The sequence below is a fragment of the Anser anser genome (assembly GCF_964211835.1).
Source record: "Anser anser genome assembly, chromosome: 1".
Classification (NCBI taxonomy): Eukaryota; Metazoa; Chordata; class Aves; order Anseriformes; family Anatidae; genus Anser; species Anser anser.
This window is the reverse complement of record NC_139720.1, coordinates 184,573,834-184,590,511: the sequence shown is the minus strand read 5'-3', so window position 1 is coordinate 184,590,511 and position 16,678 is coordinate 184,573,834. Positions and strand designations below refer to the sequence as shown.

General features: G+C 44.3%; 1 protein-coding gene across 2 annotated transcripts; it reads left to right on the top strand.

Moving 5' to 3' along the window:
- Window positions 1-28: 28 nt before the first annotated feature.
- On the top strand, window positions 29-12,205 carry CKAP2 (cytoskeleton associated protein 2). 2 transcript variants are annotated; one of them, XM_083833806.1, is made up of 9 exons: window positions 29-164; window positions 2,294-2,381; window positions 4,023-4,095; window positions 5,820-6,637; window positions 8,017-8,206; window positions 8,779-8,946; window positions 9,482-9,554; window positions 10,032-10,461; window positions 11,283-12,205. In XM_083833806.1, the coding sequence occupies exons 1-9, from the start codon at window positions 116-118 to the stop codon at window positions 11,518-11,520; spliced, it is 2,127 nt and encodes a 708-aa protein (XP_083689932.1). In that variant the 5' UTR covers window positions 29-115; the 3' UTR covers window positions 11,521-12,205. The 2 variants fall into 2 exon arrangements, with proteins under 2 accessions (XP_083689932.1, XP_083689931.1); XM_083833805.1 differs by having other exon boundaries at window positions 4,020-4,095.
- Window positions 12,206-16,678: the final 4,473 nt, after the last annotated feature.

Here is a 16,678-nt window from a genome sequence, read left to right as displayed (position 1 = left end):
CGCCCCCTGACGGCGGCTTCGGCGGCGGCCGCCATCTTAGGGCGGCGGCGGGAGGGGCGGGCGGCCATTGGCGCGTTCAAGCCCCGCGGCGGGCGGTTCAAACGGCGCGGCAGCCATGGCGGCACGGCTTCCCCCCAGCCGCAGGGCCGAGCCGGCCTTCCGAGGTAAGGTTGCGGGGAAGCGCAGCTCTGACGGGTCGTTCCCCGCTCTGTGTGTCTGGGGTGCTGTGCTTCTCTCTCTTGTTTCCTGTGGGGCCCGCGTTGGGGTTCGGGGTTTCTCTTTTCGCGCAGAGGTGGAGGTGTGAGGGCAGCTTGGCGGTGCCCAGATGGTGGTGGTCCCTCACTGCAGCCCCTCACCCCGTCAGAAAAGTATACCTAAGGTTTAGGTGCAAGGTACTCCGCCCGTGGCCGATGGAGGAGGTAGGTAGTATTCTGGGATCAGTGCCTCTTTCAGAAGGAGGAGCATGCCACGGCCAGACGCAATTCACTTTGCAAAAGCATAGTTTGAGCTCCAGGAGGGGCACCTTGCACATCCCACGCTTCCATTAATTGCACATCCAACTGCACTAAGCACGTAAGCAGTCTTTTAAGTATTTTTTCAAATCATTTGCTGCTTTGTATTTTTTTATTTTTTTTAATGCAGGGCATTAACAGAAAAACACTTCTTGAAAAAGGCTCCAGGTTTTAATCCATCTTAAATATTCTTTTAAATGGTAAAAGCAATGGAAAAAGCTTTAGGCTTATTATGAGCCAAACAGAAGCTGAATCCTAATGCAAATGCTCGGTTACAAATACAACATTGTTCTCCATCTGAAATTAACCTGAAATTAAGTAGCAGAATGCTTGCTGTAGCAGCCTTCATGCATGTCTACAGGCATTCTTGACAGGGACATCTCTGCAGGACTTGCCTCTGCAAGCTCCTTTCCTTCTTCCTAACTTAGACACCTAGGTCTCAGTCTGTCCTACTGGCTGTGTGTTTGAGGCTTTGGTGTGTCAGGGCATGAGAAAACTTGCCCTTTTCAGCTCTCCCATACTAGGAGGAGGCTCTGAGGACAATTACCACATTTTGTGGGATGACAGTTTTTCATTGTTATTATTTTTAACCCCAGAGTGCTCAATTAAGTGCTTAATTCTTTTATTGCCATACAGGATTAACACTGGGGTCTCAAAGACAATAATTTAACACTTTCTACTGTCTGAACTTCAGTAACACAGAAATGTCTCAGTGTTGAGGGAACATGTTGATGGAGATTTCTGAAGTGTGAAACAAGAATGATGGGCAAGACAAAATATGAAAGATAAAGAATATGCACATAGAGGTTTGGAAGGGAGATGATGCCTGCCTTAGAGAGGCAGAAGTTTTGTTTTATCTGGGAGTTTATTAAGTCTTGCACTGGTGAATGAGTCTCTCTCTGTTGGAGAAGGGTGCAAAAATATGAGTTCCTGAATGCCATAAACCAGTTGTTTCTTTAGAGTCAGTGGCTAATGCTTTATCTTATTGCTCTCCCATCCCATTGCATGTGAAACAGTTGCAAGACTTGAAGTCTTAACTGTCCAGACTGACTGTGTGGGTGCTTCGGTTCCGCTGTGGGCAGGGCCATCCTATCCCAGCTGCTTCCAGCAAGCCAAGGTCGCATATGGAGGCAGGGTGTCTAAAATTTAAAGATCAGCAATGTAGACCTGTGAAGGACTGACATTCTGCTCCGTAATCAACCAGCAAGAACATGGGAAATAGCATCTTGTTCTGGAATGACTTTCTGTATTAAGACAGTGAGGGCTGGCCTAAGACCTTTTCAAAATAATTTTACACTGTAGTTAACTCCCATTCTTGGTCTGAAAGAGAAGCAAGTGATTTTACAGCTGGTCACATGGGTTCATGTGTGTGCCTTTCACATCTGTTTACATACTACTGTGAAAAGTGGGCTTACTGAACCAGCAGCAGGTACTTGAATGGCATGGTATGGACAAGCATCGAGAAAAGATGAAAGAGCCTAATGTCTTCCTATCACAAAGTCAGATTCCTTTTAGCTTAGGAGCAAAACAGTCATTTTGAATAACGTCAAAATTAAATTCAGTTGCCCCTTTAAGATAGCCTTTCTCAAGAAATGAGAGAATGTTTGAAACATAACATGTGAATATAAACCCAAAGGTTTCTTTAATCCACAGCGTCTGTTTTATAATATTTTGATGCTTTCCTAACTATACATTTTCCTAACTCTTCCATTTTTCTAAGAGGAGTTACCGGTGTAGATGAAAATGTAATAGAATGTAATATTTCTTTTTAAACCCACTAGAACAGAGAAGACAAAAAGTTGAAGAATATCTGTCAAGAAAAAAGACTTTTTCTGGCGTGCCCATTCAAGAAAACAAGGCACCGATCAGGTACTATTACTGTCTACTATAGCTTATGTTCCTTTAGGAGGTGGCATGTTTGGTGGGAAAGGTGTGAATGACAGCTCTTACAAAGAACCTCAATCAAAAGGTGAGACCATGTAACAAGACTGGTGAACAAGTGGATTTCTGAAAGTCCTTTTATTGAGAGCAAGTACTGACAGGTTTTCTTAAACAAATGCATTGTCTTAATAGATGCAACTTGGGAAGTGTGTCACTTGTTTTACCGGAGACTAAGACAGAACAGGACACCTTCATGGCAGAAGTTTTATTTCAGATGCCGATTTACTATTTACCTCTACAGCCTTCCTTCTGCAAACACCTTTTTTTCCCTTCCTTCTACTCAGGTTATGCTGTGTGTGTTCACAACCCAGTTGATCTAGTTTCACTATGTTTTGTAGCTACTACTTTAATATTTTCTGCTAAGCGCAAATATGTCATAATAAAGCCCAGGCTGTGTGATGGCCAGTAGATAGGTGTAACTTTCTGTACACAGAATATGGACACCTATCATCCAGTATTAGTGCTTCTTAACTTCTTATTGACCTATATTTGGACATTCATTATAAGACTTCCCAATAAGCAAGAAAAGCTTCTTTAGAGAAGACAGTGTTGTGAATTACAGAGGATTCTAGCTTAACATTAGTTTATGGTGTAGCTTTGTCACTTCAATGTTTTTGTAAGTGGTAAATTTAATTTTGAAATTTGTTCCTATCGAAATGGAAAGTGTTGTTTACCATGTTGTGTACTTGAAGTGCTAAGGTCCCATAGTGTTCAACAGCACACAGAACTTGGTAGTACAAATCTAACTGAGCAGTGACCTTTGAACATAAAATACACATAAATGGCAAGGATAAATAATCTGTCAAATACCTGCTCTGTGTAGCTGGAAAAGGCAAGTGCTTTAATGTTGTAGAAAACTGTCTTGCTTTAGAAAACCAGTGCTGACTACTTTAATTGTGCCAATAATTTTGGTGTAGTTTGATCTACTTTACTACTTTTCCTTGCTTTCCGTTTCTTCTCCGGCTATGAAGCTCCAGGGTTTTTCACAGCCTTCAGTTAACTCATTGCTCAGAGCCATCATGCTTGTGAGTATGACTAATGCTTTTATTTTGCAGATATTTCCCTTTCTTGAGGCTGTTACTGTTCCACAGTGTAGACTAGTCATCTATGTTGACGTCTCTTTATTCAGACTCAACTCAAATGGCCTGGCCTCATAATTGCAGTAGTTGAGCTTCAGCTTCTTCTGCAGGAAGCTGTTCCTCCCTCCACTTTAACTGCAGCAGGAAATTTGACCTTTTGTAGCAGATGCATCATGCCATCCAGATTGGTGCTCATCCTTAAACATGTGAATGACACCTGGAGTAAATATGGTCTGTTATCTTTTCTTCCCTGCCTTGGTTTGCCAGCTCTCTATGGTGCACAAAGGGATGTTTTGCAGTCTGGGCCACAATCGGTGCTTGCTTAGCATTCGTCTTTTCTGAGGGAAGAGCCCATTCTGAACAGAAATGCTTCATTGTGAATTCAGCCTGTAGGCTGCCTTCTGGACCATACGAACTTACTTTAAAAGATACATTCTTCTGTTACATTGCAGGATGGTTTAAGATTTTTTTTTTATTATTTTTTAAGCAGTAGCGGAACTAGGCGAGCAGCTAGCAATAAACTGCAAGACAAAAACCTGTCAGCATCTCCAAAGCCAGAAATGGTAAGTCTTTGATATCCAAACACTGATGGCACTCTGTTTCTGTGGCTACAACATTCCTCTCACTTAAACCACATTCAAGATACTGACTTCCAGAGCATGAGAACTTTGCATGTTCAGAGGTGCATTTAGTTAAAACTTTATTCAGTGACAGCTTAATATTTGCTTTTTAGAGAGCTGCCACGGGACTGTATGTAATGGATCATAATGGTACTCAGTTTGTACCTGACTGGAGAAGGGATTATTGGCAATAATTATTCAGTTTTGTCACCTTTTCTTGGGACTCTCAGAACTTTTTAGATATATTTTCATCCTTCAGGGATGCTATATAAAATCTGAGCAAGATCTTCCATCAGCAGAGAATTCGTGCTTGGTTACTTAAAAAACAACTGTTAGACATGTGGTTTGTCAGTTGTAATGCTTCCAAACTTAATGCAATCAGAAGTAGACGCTGAATATCTAATGTGAGTGCAAAGGAATGTTTCTCCTATATCATTTTGTTTAAGTTTTCCAGAATTAAGGTGTATGTGGTTGTGCTGCTAGAAATAGCAGATTCCTCTCCAGACATGTTCTCATGAAAAGGGTGAAGAAAAACTTGACACAAAACCAGTATATGTTTTAGATTGTTTTTAGTTTGGCATCTGAAAGATTTGAGAAACCTACCGTTGTTTGAAGAGAAAAGCAAAAAGCTTCAAATCTCAAAACTGAGTGTTGAAAAAATTTCAAATGTGAGCGCTTTCCAAAGTGTGAAGTTTTTTTAGAAATTTCTTGAAGAGAGGTATTTTGGTCCATTTTAATGTCTTGTGATTTTTGAGTTAAATTACATGGATTCCACATAGTATTAAATAAATAAATAGTGGCACATGTATTTTGAGAACTAGTTACTGGTCTGGCCAAGCCTAAACTTCTAATTGTGAATGACAGATGGGAGAATGAGATGCAGAACAGTCTTCTTACAGTCAAGGATATTTCATTAAAAAAGAATAACAGCTTCTGTAGACTTCTGTGTGCTGTTAACATTGTGTTGTGGTGTTTTTTTTTTTTCCTTGCTTTTGAATCTTTCACTATCCCATAAGCTTCCCTTTGGACAATGCTGTATTATTTGCTGTAGAGCAACTTCTTTGGAGGAAGAGACTAGATCCCACTTCTCATCACCTCTAGCAGGGGAGAATGTGGAATAAAACTCAAGCGCCCATTTTTATCTTCAGCATCCTACATCTCATTAGTAACAAATTCTCCCTCTTTTGGTAGCATACCCTAATGACCTAATTAAAGGTTTTACTCACTACTTGGTGTCAGTCGGCTATCCATGCTAAGGGGAGGAGTGGTGCTGCCATTAAGTGATGGGTTATTCAAGCTGAGATATTCATTCATACCTTATGACTCTTCTTGGAAGGCAGTTTTGGCAGTTAAAAGCTGACAGTTGCTTTAAAGGAATTCTCTTTCTGTAAGAAGAGTTTAGCCCTTGGGTTGGGCCCCCTTACTCCCAAACAGAATTCAAAAGAATCCTTATTTGAAATTTGGATGTGAATTCTGGAATAATAGTTGACAAATGTTCTACTTTGGTGTGTGTATATACACTACTTTTAGAGATACTGCCTCCTTTAAATTGGCATTTACTGTTAAATATTCTAGTCCTGTAAACAGCTGAAAGTCTCTTAGAAACATAAGTAACATGCAGCATGAACATACATCTAACATCTCTGTGGATGTGCTTTTCACTTCAGGAGGACAAAGAGAATGCTAATAAACTTTCGTGGGACCAATCAAGTACAACTTCAGAAGAAAACATTATTTTAAAATCTTCTATGATAACACTGGCATCCGGGACAAGCTATAATGCTGAAGATCTTACGTCCAACGATGAAGTCACTGAAATAAAATCTCAGCACGTAACACTTAGCAAGTCCTTCTTGTATATAAAAAGCATAAAAGAGAAGCAACTGATTGCAGAAAAACAGAATTCAAATGTCAGCCTAACAAAGAAACCATTGCTTGGTACATATCGTGGCAAAGTTATCCAATCCAAGATAAATTCCTTCCGAAAAGCACCAAAAAGTGAAGGGGAAAAGAGTTCTTTGCCAGACAAGAAAATTGGTACTTCTGCCACCAAGCCAGCAGTGAAATCTTTGTCCACAAGCAGCTGCAATGTAGTTCTGAAGACCAGCAAAGTCACAAATCATCCCAATTCTGTGAAATCTAACGGTGTCCTCCCATTACAGAGCAAACCGTCTGACAAAACTGCTCTTAACTCACAGTCCAGTCTGAATAAAAGGCAGTCGACATCTGTTGTAGTACCAAAGAAAGGAACGATCCAAAGAAACACGACTGGCAGAAGGGGACCACAGCCACTGAAGGCTGCTTCTAACAGTTCTGACCGTGGAGTAGTAGGAGTGAAGAAACCTGTGGATTTCTGTGAAGATGCAAAACCAGAAGCCCCAGCAAAAGCAGTCCCAGTTGTTCCTGGTATGAAGACGGGACAGGATTCTAAAACTAATGGCAACAGGAAATCTGTTTTGCTGAAAGAGTCAGCAGAAGAGAGAAGGTAACTGGATTAGTCACTGTGTTATAGCTTGATCTCGTGAGGTGTTTACACCTGCTTTCCAAGAACATCTAACTTGATCTATTTCTTGCTGTAGTTGCACTGAAAAATAAGGACTGAGTGTTTGAACTTGATGCTGAAAGGCAGCAGACTAAAACCGTAGATTTAATAGTATGAAATTAGGATTCAGACTAATTGCAGCAGCTCTCCAGGCTTACAGTTTGTATCTGTGCAGTTAGAAAATTATATATTGTTTGCACTCTGTTTTTTAGGCAAACTGTTCTGACAGTCTTAAGCATGACAGATGCTTCTGTAAATTAATTGCCCATGCACAGCGGTGCTTTTAAAAATATAAAAAATGATGCAAGATGTATGTAGAAGCAAGGATGTTTATGAACTTGAGGAGAGCACTTTCCAATGAAATATTTTTCAGCTTGGTGAATGCTGCCTAGATGATAGGGTAAAGATTCTGTAATCTAGAAGTTGTTTGGTGTTCTTGGTAGAGCTCCTTGGAAAAAGTTGCATTTACCAGAAATCTCTGGTTGTAGGGTGATGGGGTTGAAATGAAGTTTCTATGAACTGAATTACACTCATGCATGATTTTCAGGTTTTATAGGCTGTGTGACAGGGTCATCTTATGCTGTTCTCAATGCTTTGTGTCTTTAGAGAGAGTCTTGTTCTAGTTCTTCTGCTCTGAACTGGGTGATGGAGATTACGGAAGAGAGATGACAGACCAATAAATCAGGGGTGGTTTTTACCCTCTAGAAAATCAGGGTCTGTAGCCTAAGACTCTTGCTGCTGCTGAAAAGGGAGAGATGAAAGAATTCTGACTTGTCAGATACCTAAAGTAGGTGGGGTGATGTGCATGGTTCTGAAATTTCTGTGCAGACCTAAATGGCAACAATATGCCTCTTAGGATGCCTCATAGGATTAAAGGGAGAGGATTAGAGGACCATCTCTACAATCACAGAATCATCTAGGTTGGAAGAGACCTCCAAGATCACCCAGTCCAACCTCTGACCTAACACTGACAAGTCCTCCACTAAACCATATCACTAAGCTCTAAATCTAAATGTCTTTTGAAGGCCTCCAGGGATGGTGACTCAACCACCTCCCTGGGCAGCCCATTCCAATGCCTAACAACCCTTTCAGTAAAGAAGTTCTTCCTAACATCCAACCTAAACCTCCCCTGGCGCAACTTTAGCCCATTCCCCCTCGTCCTGTCACCGGGCACGTGGGAGAACAGACCAACCCCCACCTCGCTACAGCCTCCTGGATACTCCCCACAAAGTATGTCTTTATATGACTTACCCAATTAATGTCAGTTAATATAAAAAATATAACTTCTGTTTCACTACCGCTAATAATGTTCTTAAATGCAGAATTCGCCTGGCTGAATGGAGGGCATCTAGAGGAAAAGTGATGAAGAGGCCACCTACATCTGTGTTTCTGGAAACCCGGCTTAAGAGTGAAGAACAAGAATTTTCTTCTGCTGGCGGTTCCTTAGATCATGTGTTACACAGTGAAAAAGTCAACAAGACTCTTGCGGAATGTCTGCAGTTAACTGAGCAGGTGTTCAATCTCTTGCCTACAAATTCTATTTGCATAGACCCCTACAGCATGAAAATCCTATGGACGTGATGATGGACCTGTGAATCAGATGCAGGGGATTAACTGCTCCCCAAATTAAGCAATATCATAGTTTTTGCTGACAAATGGAAAAAACAGTTGTTGCTCAACTTCACTAACTCATTGAACTACCAATGAGATGAGGCAATAACGGTAAAACAATAAATTAGAAGAGATATTAAGTAATGAGAGTAGCTATGAAGTAATTCATCTGAAACATGTTTGCGTTTGCAGAAACTTGTCTGGATTTCGGAAAGTCTTTTTTAAGAAGTTCTGAAGTTATCTGTGGACTAGACAGCATTGGATGTAAAAGGGCTAGTATAAATAGTTCTCCTCTGGAAGAGTAGCTGAATGGCAATTGTGCTCAAGTTCATAGTTCTGTCTTGTAAATACTTGCTATCTTCAACTTTCAGGGTCGCTCTTGAAAAAAATAACTATTTAGGTCAAAACTAGATAAAATACAGTGCCTAGGGATGTTCACTGCATTTGATTCTCTTCTGTCATGTCACTTCTAGGGATGTGAAGGTGATAAAGTACGTGCCGTGTTGCAAGATCTGATACAGAGCGCGCCTGGGGCTAAAAAGCTTGCAAAATATTGGATCTGCTGGATGCATCTTGAACGGACAGGCCCTCCTGAAAAGCTTTTTGCTGTCTATGAGGAGGCTATTTTGGCAGGAGCAATGGTGAGCAACTTGTCATGTAGACTGAGATTAACAAACAAAAAGGCATGAAAGTGTAGAGCATGTAAAATACAGGTACTTCTGATTTTAATAAATGCTTGTGTGACAGGAAAGTCATCTGACCCATCTGAATGCACAGATTTGAATTTGGTTTGCTCTGTAACAACTGTAGATCCTAACTGCTTGCAGGAAGAAAGGTTTAGGATCACTAAAATATCTTATGATGTTCTGCCTAAAGAAATAAAGGATTGAGACTTCTGGTGTTACTAGAAACCCCAAACAGAACTTAATTTTACATTGTTGATCAGCTTAGTTCCTTTGCTTTATTACCAGCAAGATACTAGGGCATCAAATACAGCTTTAGGGCACCCAATACAGAAAGTACAGGATTCATTCTTGTTCTGAGTTATGTTTGAACAGCATTACAGGATTTTGAACACTGTGTAGTATGTACCATTTTCCCTGTAACTTATGCCAAATAAGGTGAAATAGTAAATAATTTTGGAACTGTTTTCTAAAATAAAACTTCTTTTTCCAGCCTAAAGATGAACTACGACGCATGCTAATAGATATTATGAAAAATACTGTAAGCCTGACTAAGTCTGAGGGTGGTAAGTTTGAGTATTTTATTGTAGTTAAATGTCTGGCATGACTGGCAACACAAATTAACTGCTTACACTATTTATGCCTATATCAGATTCTTTTACGGAAGCTTCTCTGTGATCGTTCTGTACTTAATATGAAAACAACCTTGTCTAAACTAATCCTTTTGGCTGTGGGCATGTTAAGATGGGTAGTGGAGATGCTTTCATATTCAAACTTTCTGCTTAAGCTCTCTCAAATCAACACTGCAGCCTTTTTAGCCTGAGTATCAAATAGTAAATTAAAAAAAAAAATCTCGTCAGCTAAAAGTTAGTTCCTTTATGTAAGCCGTTTCAATAGCAGATGCATAGTCTTGCTACAGCATAGCATTGGTTACTTTCATTCTTATGTAAAGCTTTAAGAGTACAGAAATCTCCCTAAAAATATTAACTTCACTTCAGCTGTAACTCCTCACAGCTGTACTTTCTTCAATATTTTATTTTTAGGGAGTGCTGTGATAGAAGCTCATTTAGAATCAGAAGAGGTCAGCAAGATAGAAGCTCAGACAGAAGCAGAGGAGGTCAGCAAGGAACCTGATTCATCTCTCGAGCAGGTTCAGGAGACCTTCAAGAGTCTCAACTCTGAAGACCAGAAAGCAGAGAGTGATGATAAGAAGGCAGAGACTAGCAATGAAGCGATCAAAAAAGAAGAAATAGAAGAAGAAATAGATTTGAAACCAGAAGAAGAGATCTTGCCAAAAAAGAATAAGAAGCACAAAGCTAAAGAGCATACAAAAAACAAAGGAAAACGCGAAACGGAAGAGCAGAATGAAGATGGGGTGAAAGAGCTAGCCCAAGCAGTTAATTCTCCTGAGAAGAAGAACGACACAACTTACGTAACGAGATACAACCCATCTACCACACCATACCTGGAAAGGTAAGATTACAGAAGGTAACTAAGGAAAGTTTGCAGTACCTGGGGCAACAGTAAGTTTTGCCATTTTGAAACAGGGAGGCACCGCTTCTGTGAACATCTAGTTACAAGCACTTGAGAACTTAAGTTTTTGGGGTTGCTTCTTGTTCCTTCAAAAAAGATAGTCTTTTAAAATACATTTGTGGATTTCCTTGAATTCAATTGAAACAGTTGGCTTTGAATTTCCTCGCTACAGAGTAATCAAATATCTTTGTTCTACACTGTGCTACGTAAGAGAAATTTGGTGTCTCTATTCTATCCCTTCTCAAACGTGAATGTGTTTGTATGTCAAAAAATGCAGAGAAAGTAAACAAGATGCAACTGTCATGTAAAGATTATCTTAACTGTATCTTGATGCAAGAATGTAGGTGGTAATCCCAGGACAAAACAGATAACAGTTCAATTCTCCTTTTCCACAAAGGTCCATTAACAGACTCCAGAAAGTTGCGCTCTGTTTTGGAATGTGTTGAAGCTGGGCTCCTGGCAGCTGTCTGCTGTCCCTGACAACGGGAAGAATAGTTTTCTGATGGAACTGTGTGTGTTGGGGGGGGGAATCTTCCTTTAGAAACTTTTCAGGAGTTTTACCAGATTAAAATATCTTGCCAAGAAAAGAGTTGCACGCCTAGCTTTAACTGCATGGATAGGAAAGGGCCTGTTTGCTGTTTCCTTTGTCTATGGGAATACGGAAGTGTTGAACAGGAGTAATGACCTGTTTCTGCTAGATGCTACGGAGCTGGTTTGTATGATTGTGTGCCTATATTAAATAACATTTTAATTTTCTTAAGTGTGAAGATGCACCATGAGGCAAATGACTCCAATGCTAAAGACCTGAAAATCGTAACTCCTTTGCGATATTCCCTACGCATTCGGGAGAAGATGTTCAAGTCCTCAGATACTCCTAAAGATAAAGATTCGTGTGTCTCTTCATTTGAACAACTGGGAGAACTGGAATCAAAAGCCGCTGCACTTCTCCACAAACAGAACAATGAGCTGAAGGAAGCAACTGCTGAAATGGAAGAGTAAAAATTAGTATCAACACTACATGGGGGGGGAGAGATTGGATCCTTTTTAAGGAAGCTTGGGTGGGATTTTTGTGTTTTTAGCAGCTTCAAGAGAGGTGGTATCTAAAACTTGTGAGGTTGGCTTAGGATGAAATTTGACTGTATGAGTCACTAAACTTTTAAATGTGTATTCTTCTGTGTATTCAAACTCTTGTGGTAAATATATTGGTCTGTTTTGGTACTTATAAACATCAGGGTCATCATGTTAAATATGACTGACATTATATACTGAATTAAAAATTAGATGTAACACACCTTATATCACAGTTCAGTGATTGTAATATAATGTTGATATCAACTGTTTTCCTGTTACAATTCCTATAAATCTTTAGAATTGCATATTCTAACTTCTAGTTTAAGGAACAAAAATAACTTAGGAATTCCAGTGGGGCAGTATTTACTACAGCAGCATTTAGTTTTGAAAACTGAAACCAGCTAGTAAGTTGTACAACTAGCTTAAACTGCAGTATCCATTTTTTACGGGGTATTTCAACGAAACTGAGTATAATCCGCATTAACTACAGGGACTATTCGTGATCAGTTAATCTACTTTAGATGGGGTCTGATACACTAATTACTATGTGACTGTTATAATATTGGTTTGCATTAGTCTGTAATATGGTAGATTTATTAAACTAATCAATTGAGTTGTATTTTTTCTTTATTTTGGGGCTTTGGTTTAGAAACTAATTGTGGAACATATCTACAGTCCTGCGACTGGATTTCTGAAAATTAGAATCATAGACTTGGAGAATGGTTTGGGATGGAAATGCCGTTAGCAATCATCTAGCTCTGACCCCCCCAGGGACACGTGCCACTAGACCAAGTTGCTCAAAGCCCCTTCAAACCTGGCCTTGAACAACCAAGGAGGTATTGTCTCTAGGTAACCTGTTCCAGTGCCTCATCAGCCTCACAGTGAAGAACTTTTTTCCTTATCTCTAGTCTAAATCTCTCCTATTAGTTTAAAGCCATTCTTCCTTGTCCTATCACTACACTCCCTGCCAAAGAGGCCCTCTCTGGCTTTCCTGTAAGCCTCCTTCAGGTACTGGAAGGCTGCTATAAGGTCTCCCCAGAGCCTTCTCTTCTTCAGGCTGAGGAACCCCAACTCCTGTCTTTGTAGGTGAGGTGCTCCAGCCCTCTGATCATCTTTGTGACCCTCCTCTGGTCCATGTTCTTATGTTGGGGACCCTAGAGCTGAACGCAGTACTCCAGGTGGGGTCTCAGGAGCACAGAGTAGAGGGTGACAATCACCTCCTTTGGCCTGATGGTCATGCTTCTTTCCATGCAGCCTAGGATATGGTTGGCTTTCTGGGCTGCAAGTGCATGCTGCTGGCTCATTTCAAGCTTTTCATCCACCAGAATCCCCAGGTCCTTCTCCTCAGGGTTGCTCTCAATCCATTCTCTGCCCAGCCTGTGTTTGTGCTTGGGATTGCCCAGGTGCAGGACCTTGCACTTGGCCTTGTTGAACCTCATTAGGTTCTCATAGGCCCACCTCTCTGGCCTGTCCATGTCCCTCCAGATGGCATCCCTTCCCTCCAACGTGTCAGCTGCACCACTCAGCTTGGTGTCATCAGCAAACTTGCTGAGGGTGCACGCGACCCCACTGTCCATGTTGCCAACAAAGCACCGGTCCCAATACTGACCCCTGAGGAATGTCACTTGTCACTGGTCTCCACCTGGACGTCAAGCTGTTGATCACAACTCTGAGTGAGACCATCCAGCCAATTCCTTACCCACCAAGTGGTCCATCTGTCAAATCCTTGTCTCTCCGAATTAGAGACAAGGATGTCATATGGGACAGCGTCAAATGCTTTGCAAAAGTCCAGGTAGATTACTTGAGTAAATTATTTTAGTAAATTAGTCGATTTTTGAAAGTGAGCTGTCAAAGCAAAATATCATGAAATATTTTACATTTAGCCTTCAGTCCTAAAAAGACATGTTTTTTTTACATCCAGAAAGGGCCTTCTATTTGCAGAAAAGACATGCTTCTGTTCATTCCAAGCCTGGGCTCTTGCTAGATGTATACTGTCGCACTATATTTTCTTCAGAGACCTCTCCTGAATGCTGACAGGGAAGTCCATGCATCCACTGAGGGAACTTCATGACTACAGGGTGTGATGCTGAAACAGACAGTGCCCAGTCAGGACGTGGTATAAAGCGGTGCTGCTGGTTCTTGGCTCTGGAGCATTCAACGTTGCTGCCTCACAGGATCAGGTGCTGTGTTATGTCTGTGTCACATCAGTTCTGGTCTATTTAGTGCTCTGACTGCGGCTGCACCAAGTGAGGCTTGGGGTGACATATTTATTTTTTTTAACAGTTCTGGAGCACTCTAAAGAGGTAATGTTTTACCCAGTGCTGGAAACAAAATAAAACTCCAGTGCACAGAACTACCAGAAAATTATACGCTTTGTAAACAGCTTTAGCTCCACTTCTGTTATACCTTTCCCAAACTCTACGTTTATTTATTATATTATTTACTTATTTATTCCCTCCATTGTTAGTCTTTTCTCTTGGCTTTTACGCAACAGACTCCTAAGAGACTCTGAAGGCACCAGCGGGGGGCCCGGTGCTATCTGGAGCAGCTCATTGTCAACCAACGCCGGGTCTCAGCCCCCCTCCTTGCTCCGAGGAGCTCCCCAGTCCCACGCCACAGCTCAGACCCCAAACACCCCGCAGCTCAGACCCCAGCATCCCACAGCTCAGACCCCAACACCCCACAGCTCAGACCCCAACATCCCACAGCTCAGACCCCAACACCCCACAGCTCAGACCCCATCACCCCACAGTTCAGACCCCAACACCCCACAGCTCAGACCCCAAACACCCCACAGCTCAGACCCCATCACCCCACAGCTCAGACCCCAACACCCCACAGCTCAGACCCCAACACCCCACAGCTCGGACCCCAAACACCCCACAGCTCAGACCCCAACACCCCCCAGCTCAGACCCCAAACACCCCACAGCTCAGACCCCAACACCCCCCAGCTCAGACCCCAAACACCCCCCAGCTCAGACCCCAAACACCCCACAGTTCAGACCCCAACACCCCACAGCTCAGACCCCAAACACCCCACAGTTCAGACCCCAACACCCCACAGCTCAGACCCCAAACACCCCACAGCTCAGACCCCAACACCCCCCAGCTCAGACCCCAACACCCCCCAGCTCAGACCCCAAACACCCCACAGCTCAGACCCCCATCACCCCACAGCTCAGACCCCAACACCCCACAGCTCAGACCCCAAACACCCCACAGCTCAGACCCCAACACCCCACAGCTCAGACCCCAAACACCCCACAGTTCAGACCCCAACACCCCACAGCTCAGACCCCAAACACCCCACAGCTCAGACCCCATCACCCCACAGCTCAGACCCCAACACCCCACAGCTCGGACCCCAAACACCCCACAGCTCAGACCCGACCACCCCCCAGCTCAGACCCCAACACCCCCCAGCTCAGACCCCAAACACCCCACAGCTCAGACCCCAACACCCCACAGCTCAGACCCCCAACACCCCACAGCTCAGACCCCATCACCCCACAGCTCAGACCCCAACACCCCCCAGCTCAGACCCGACCACCCCCCAGCTCAGACCCCATCACCCCACAGCTCAGACCCCAACACCCCCCAGCTCAGACCCCAACACCCCCCAGCTCAGACCCCAAACACCCCACAGCTCAGACCCCAACATCCCACAGCTCAGACCCCAAACACCCCACAGTTCAGACCCCAACACCCCACAGCTCAGACCCCAAACACCCCACAGCTCAGACCCCATCACCCCACAGCTCAGACCCCAACACCCCACAGCTCAGACCCCAACACCCCACAGCTCAGACCCAAACACCCCACAGCTCAGACCCAAACACCCCCCAGCTCAGACCCCAACACCCCCCAGCTCAGACCCCAAACACCCCACAGTTCAGACCCCAACACCCCACAGCTCAGACCCCAAACACCCCACAGCTCAGACCCCATCACCCCACAGCTCAGACCCCAACACCCCACAGCTCAGACCCAAACACCCCACAGCTCAGACCCGACCACCCCCCAGCTCAGACCCCAACACCCCACAGCTCAGACCCCAAACACCCCACAGCTCAGACCCCATCACCCCACAGCTCAGACCCCATCACCCCACAGCTCAGACCCCAACACCCCACAGCTCAGACCCCAAACACCCCACAGCTCAGACCCCATCACCCCACAGCTCAGACCCCCAACACCCCACAGCTCAGACCCCAAACACCCCACAGCTCAGACCCCATCACCCCACAGCTCAGACCCCAACACCCCACAGCTCAGACCCCAACACCCCACAGCTCGGACCCCAACACCCCACAGCTCAGACCCCCAACACCCCACAGCTCAGACCCCATCACCCCACAGCTCAGACCCCAACACCCCCCAGCTCAGACCCGACCACCCCCCAGCTCAGACCCCATCACCCCACAGCTCAGACCCCAACACCCCCCAGCTCAGACCCCAACACCCCCCAGCTCAGACCCCAAACACCCCACAGCTCAGACCCCAACATCCCACAGCTCAGACCCCAAACACCCCACAGTTCAGACCCCAACACCCCACAGCTCAGACCCCAAACACCCCACAGCTCAGACCCCATCACCCCACAGCTCAGACCCCAACACCCCACAGCTCAGACCCCAACACCCCACAGCTCAGACCCAAACACCCCACAGCTCAGACCCAAACACCCCCCAGCTCAGACCCCAACACCCCCCAGCTCAGACCCCAAACACCCCACAGTTCAGACCCCAACACCCCACAGCTCAGACCCCAAACACCCCACAGCTCAGACCCCATCACCCCACAGCTCAGACCCCAACACCCCACAGCTCAGACCCAAACACCCCACAGCTCAGACCCGACCACCCCCCAGCTCAGACCCCAACACCCCACAGCTCAGACCCCAAACACCCCACAGCTCAGACCCCATCACCCCACAGCTCAGACCCCATCACCCCACAGCTCAGACCCCAACACCCCACAGCTCAGACCCCAAACACCCCACAGCTCAGACCCCATCACCCCACAGCTCAGACCCCCATCACCCCACAGCTCAGACCCCCAACACCCCACAGCTCAGACCCCAA

Excerpts from the sequence above, each read along its gene's own strand:
- CKAP2 (XM_083833805.1), top strand. The coding sequence starts at position 116 with ATGGCGGCACGGCTTCCCCCCAGCCGCAGGGCCGAGCCGGCCTTCCGA. Across the intron at positions 165-2,293 it reads GGCCGAGCCGGCCTTCCGAG|AACAGAGAAGACAAAAAGTT; the intron begins GTAAGGTTGCGG and ends TAAACCCACTAG. Across the intron at positions 8,207-8,778 it reads GTCTGCAGTTAACTGAGCAG|GGATGTGAAGGTGATAAAGT; the intron begins GTGTTCAATCTC and ends TGTCACTTCTAG.